General features: G+C 43.8%; 1 protein-coding gene and 1 long non-coding RNA gene across 6 annotated transcripts in view; one reads left to right on the top strand and one right to left on the bottom strand.

The window, feature by feature from the left end:
• LOC103369019 (uncharacterized) overlaps window positions 1–6,000 on the top strand; it is a 703,792-nt gene that overhangs the window by 352,616 nt on the left and 345,176 nt on the right. The window lies entirely within an intron of this gene.
• The window catches only part of arvcfb (ARVCF delta catenin family member b), a 131,292-nt gene that overhangs the window by 80,472 nt on the left and 44,820 nt on the right, over window positions 1–6,000 (bottom strand). For all 5 annotated transcript variants that reach the window (XM_008297451.1, XM_008297476.1, XM_008297467.1 and 2 more), the window contains one exon: window positions 2,619–3,124. In XM_008297451.1, coding sequence (XP_008295673.1) covers window positions 2,619–3,124 — 506 coding nt within the window. The remainder of the gene's footprint in view (window positions 1–2,618; window positions 3,125–6,000) is intronic.

The raw sequence follows: 6,000 nt of genomic DNA, 5'->3' as shown, positions 1-6,000 counted from the left end.
GAGAGAGAGCGAGAGAGAGAAAATCAGCAAGAGTGCAGATAATGAATGAAGGAGTGAAAAAATTAGACTGAGCAAGGGGGGATGGATAATGAGTGAGAGAGGGGCAAAAAGCCTCCCTCCATTCTGTCCTCCTTGTCTTGTGGTGCAGGGTTATTTTTAGCAACGATGGGGAGCAACACGGTGCTGTAAAGGCAATCATTTCTACTGCAGCACAGTCATCGCTCACTGCAACATCTCTGTCACAGCAAAGGAAACACACAAGCTCTTTCACATGCGTGCACACGACAGTTCAACAAGCATGGGGTATTTAAGGACCGGCATCACTGTAAATACATCTGGATTGAAGCTGTCAATAGCCAGTATGTTTCACTGATATTCACTCCTCAGCCTCACTGATATTCACAACATGACACCCAGCTAGAAACCACTGACAGCTGGCAAAGCCTCGAGTGATCACAATTTTTCCACTTGAAATGGTAAAATTACCTAAAAAGTAACCCCTTTCATGTGTTTGGGTGGTGAGCACACTGTATTTTCCACTTGGCAGCAACTTCACAAAGGTCAAGTATCTCACTTTAAAGCGGTTCTCACTTTTCACATGTGTGCACTGAAAACAAAAGCCCCTTCTCACATGGCAAAGTGTGCATACCATCCAAAGTGTGTAAGGTCAAACCAATCGTGTCGAGGATTATCTGAGCTCGCACACACAACTGTATTCCCCAGCTGACATTTACCAGGTCAAGGAGAAGAAACCCTATTACAGCATCTGAATCAATAGCTCCTCTTAAAGGAATTAAAACATATTTCATTACAGAATGCAGCTAATAGCTTTTTCCACTGAGATCAATATTTATATGCTTTCGGCTTTTCTATAGAGAATCCTTCCACTTTCTATCTGTCTCTTCCTGCTTACAGTGCTGTGTAAAGGTTACAGTCGTCGCACATCCCATTGTTTGTTCTATATTATGACTCAGCTGTGATCTTTACGATCCTTTGTTGAAAGAAATGCGTCTAAGGCTCACTAATTTGCTCATTAACTTATGTTATTCTCAACAAGTGGTAAGAAGAGCCTTCTGCAAGACCATTTACTGAAAATGTGTCTTCTCTAAAATTAAAAGAATGACTAATTACAGCTTTGAATGCACTGCTATCTCTCTTTACTAGCATATAGGGAATTACGCACTTCAGTGCCAATTAAGCAAGTATGCCTGGGACACAAACTTATCACATAATGTAAGGGGTCTATGATGATGATACATGACTCACAGGCCTGCATCACTATGCAGAGCATGAGATTATGGCAGCCAACTGGACGGAATATATAAGTGACGGGAAGTATGCAGCCAGTGATTGGAAAGGACTGGCATACTAAGGTACTATCATATCGGCTTAAAGGCTTCAAAGCAGCACTTCAGTATGTGAAAGAGAGTTGAAACTAATTAGGCCGACAGAAAGAGGAATCCCACAGTCAGTGGAGAGGACAGCCAACAGGCTTGACTGCTGTGCAGGTGGTTTTTTGTTAAAAATCCTTTACTTATGGTGGGGTGATCATAAATGATGTCTTACGAGGAGGAATGCAATAAGACCTATGTGCTGCACTGATTTTATTTTTATTTTTTAAAATCGGCTACATGACACATCTTTTTTTTTTAAGTAGTTTGAAGAAAGACACAAACATGAAAATTCATAAAATGCTCAGATTGAGAGCTTGCAGTGGAGCTGGATGATAGGGTGAAGACAAATTGAATTAAATATATTCTGACACTAACATGTTGTGATGTGAAAACTGGAGGCAAAACTGCAAAGAAATGAAACTGACAGAACACCAAACTGCAAATTATGTGTCAAACGAGACCATGATACGATCACGTCCTCACATCATAATTTCAAGACATCTACCCACCATACAGATTCTATTTCTGCTAACTTCAGAGATGGTATTTATGTGAGAACATGGGGTTTAAGTAGTTAAACAAGAATATTAATATTGCTGAGATTCTTTTAAACAATTTAATTAGAATATTAGATTTTTTTATGTCATATTGTCATTATTTTCTTAATTGGAAGCAATGAACACTTTTGACACTAAGGCAAATACACTTAATCATATTTTTGGGAAGAATGAGATGAGAAGATAAAAACCTCTTTATATCAGCACCCTCCCATGAAACTGTCTAATTTTCGAAACCCACCAGCAGGTTTGAAAGGCATATTACACCTTAAATATTGTCAAAATTACACTGTTTATCAAAGCCAAGAGCTGTTATATCACATTTTCAACCTTGCAATGGTCCTTGAACTACTCATCCATGACGTACTGTTTGGTCAGAAAACTCAACCAAATCTAAGCTTAAAATCATGATATTTGATCAAAGTCACTTTCTTCCACATGTCTTATTTAAAAACTTGCATAATGCTTGAGGTTCAGGACTTCAACTTCCTGAATATACGTTTTAGTTTTTGCACATACACAACTATATACAACATTTTTATTACTGAGATTTAAGGTGCTGGGAGGCAGATATTTTACATTTGGACAGAGCCAGGCTAACCATTTCACTCCTGCTTCCAGTCGTTGTGCAAAGCTTCAACACAACATACAGAAATGTTCATCTTACCGGTAATGAGTTCTCTAACTTCCATGTCATTGGTCTTCCTCAGCAGGCGGATAAGGGCTGGGATGCCGTCACAGTTCTTGATGGCCACCTTGTTGTCATTGTCCTTGCCGTAGGAGATGTTGCGCAGTGCGCCACAAGCCTTGCGGTGGACTTCGGATTTGGGGTGATCCAGAAGCCCCACCAGAACAGGAATCCCCTTCAGCTGACGCACATCCTTCTTAATCTTATCGTTTTCGTAGCACAGGTGCTGCAGGTAGGCGGCGGCGTTGGACTTGACTGGATCGATGGGGTGGCCTAGCATGGCGATGACCTCGGGGAGATCCGGGTCACGCCAGCGTGGGTCCTTGCGAATGCTGTCGATGGAGGGCGAGCGCCGGCCTCCCATGCGGTCCAGACTGGCCATGCTGCCCCTCTCCGGCTGAGCCAGCGGTGCTGAATACATGCCATGGATGTAAGGGTGGCGTTCATCGATCAGCTCTGCCTCAATGGGGTCATCTGGATACCCTCTGGGAGACGAGAGAGGAGAGGACGGTTAGGACGAGGGAGATGGACGACGTAAATGGAGGGTGACTCAGACAGATTTGTCTGAGAGAAGAATTAAGCAGCTGGGGGGAAGACATTGAGAGAAGCCAACTGAGGTGAGAGCCACTGACTAATGAGGGGGAAAGGGAAAGCAGGAGGAAGGGGTGAGTAAGAGGTGAAAACAAGTGAGCGATGGAAGGGACAGCGTGCAGGACAATGACTGTAGGGAACACCTGGCGATCTGTGGTTTGTTATTAAAAGGTCCGTCAGAAGGACCGCAGTGGCAATTCCTCGCAATATGAGCGATAAGGTAGGCAACATCCTCCTTATTATTCTCCCTGTCAGGTGGTGGCAACAAACATGTCAGACTTCAACAAACATAAAGTCTTAGAGAGGGTGACTGAGAGACAGGGGAAGATTGAACAAAGAAAAAATGGGCAGTTCACAAAGAAGCAGAGACAAGTCAACACCAAAGAAAAGGCTTTGAAGGAAAGTCTTGTGATGTTTTTTTTTTAAGGAAGCCACCATATACAGCAGAGAAAGGATTTGATTTTCCCCTAGGGAACAGAGAAAAAGAGAAAAGAGTTATGCTGTCCCCCCAGGGAGGACTATGAGCTCTTGTGATGCCTCCAGGGCTCCCTTTGCTCACAGTGCCCAACACTGGCATGCAGTTGCTAAAATGTTAATGACCATCACTCTGGGACTCCTCTACTAGCATTAGCCTCATTAGCATTACTACTGTTAGGGCTGGGGACTTTAACAGTATCGGGCTCTACTCATTTTCAGAGACGGAATTAAGTGGCAAAGGATGATGGGAGTTTGGGGGGTCCGCAGAGGGGGTTTCCTTCAATGATTCACTATTTCCTAAGGCTGGCAGAGTCTGTTCTGTACAGCTCTTTACTCCAAAGACAGCCTCATCAATTCACTATTGGTACATGGGTGAAAATATGGGTGCTCAGTTCCAGTGACAGATCATTTGTTGCTGGAGTGCGTGCTACTTATTTTACTTAAGGCTCTTAAATCAAAGGAAAAAATTTTCACTTGTAGGGCCACTCTGAGCAGTCAGGGGAGTCACATTTACCACTGGCTTTGTGAAACTCGTTATATGAAAAAAAATCTATTTTTTGGACATGTATCACTGAGTTGTGTAAAAGGATGAGAGAATGTTTGGTAGGGAAAGTTATGACATAGGGAGAGGAATTTAATTAGGGTTGTGTACTTATGCACAGCTATTATCATCCCCTCACCCATCCCACAGCTTGAGACTTGTTTACTCTCATTACATAATCCAGCTGGTCTCCTCTCACCATCTTTGATGTATGGTGGTTGGTGGTGCAACAAAATGGTGGCCAGCGTCGGTGGTTGGCAGGGAATTCCAAACCGAGCTTTAATTTTAATGAGTTTTATGTTAATTATGTGTTTTTACTGTTCTTCCCAGGCATACTGTGAAGGGGGATGGGGGGCGGTTCTGCGTGCCATATCGGCTCTAGTGTATTCCTCTGTTGAGTTTCCCTTTACACGAGCCTCACAGTAACATACTGGCTATAACGGCACGACTTTGTGCATTTTACTGCCAAGGAAATCAATATGAGATGAAGTGAGAGGAAAACTCCCGCCCGAACAATGTTAGAAGATACTAAATCCCCTATTCAGATGGATGGAAAGAGGATTAATAGAGATGGAGTGTGACACCACTGCTGTCAAGTACGGCCCTGTCTCCAAATGCTGCAAGTCGAGAGAACCGCAGCACAAGGATGTACGTCAGGAAAGGAAAAGCACTGAACTGAACACAGTTAACGCAAACTGAAGTGGATCTGGTGTATTATCGCTGTTTATTCATACTTTTTTCAGCTTTGTGGAACATGCTGGGGAGCCACAAACCTCTATAGGCAGCCTGGAACCACAGTGTGGAAGGAGGGGCCAATCAAGAGCCTGATTACAGCACATCATTTGGAGAACAACTGCTGCTTTGAGGTTTGGCGAAAACACTGAGCAGCATGACAGAGTACAAGGAAAAACAGGGAAATTTGCTAGTATGGGTGCACGTGCTGGTGGTTACTAAATGTTTTCGAGATCTAAACACACACACACACACACACACACACTCCCACGCTCTAAGGCCATCATCCAGACTTTGTGTGTCGCGGAACATTGGACATGACAAGGCAAAGGGAGGCAGGGATAACCCATCTTAAGAAAGGGGCAGTTCACAATCTTAGCATCATCGTCATGGCAAAGACCTGCATGCATAACCGCCGCCTCTGTATCTCTTTTTCTCAGCGGCTTTCCCTCTCATTATCCGTCACACTGTGTTTCTCATACACTTTCTCTCACACAGACTTCAACACACAGATAAGATGTACAGTTGTGCAGATCGTGGCTCATTTAGATCTGGCCCGATGCAGCGGGGCTTTTGGTAAAGCAGGCGTCGCGAGGCTGAGTGATGGGAATGTCAGGATTTGCATTTAAATTGGCGCCATTGTGTGTACAGGGAAGGGTGTATTCATAGGATGTGAAAGGGCTCTCTGCCGCCAGACGCGGGGCTCTGAGCGTGATTACAGCAGATCACTCTCCTCATGTTAATCGAGCTGCTAAATGTCCGGGCTATTTGTGTGTATCTGTGCGTTCATCTGCAGATGCGCGCGTCTGCTTGTTTTGTTCTATGACACAAAGAATCGAACAAAAGATAAACAGATAGAGCAGATATGAGATCTATGCATGTCCGCAAACTTCAGCACTCATCTATTCATCTGGACTTTGTCACATCCTCGCTGTTCTTCTGTTCCTTCATCTTCTGTCAATTACTTTCATCATCTTTCAGTCGCGGCTATGCACGACCCATCTCTTCCACAGGCCCATA

The sequence above is a fragment of the Stegastes partitus genome, unplaced genomic scaffold (genome assembly GCF_000690725.1).
Source record: "Stegastes partitus isolate 25-593 unplaced genomic scaffold, Stegastes_partitus-1.0.2 Scaffold26, whole genome shotgun sequence".
Taxonomy (NCBI): Eukaryota; Metazoa; Chordata; class Actinopteri; family Pomacentridae; genus Stegastes; species Stegastes partitus.
This window is presented reverse-complemented; position numbering and strand designations above follow the sequence as displayed.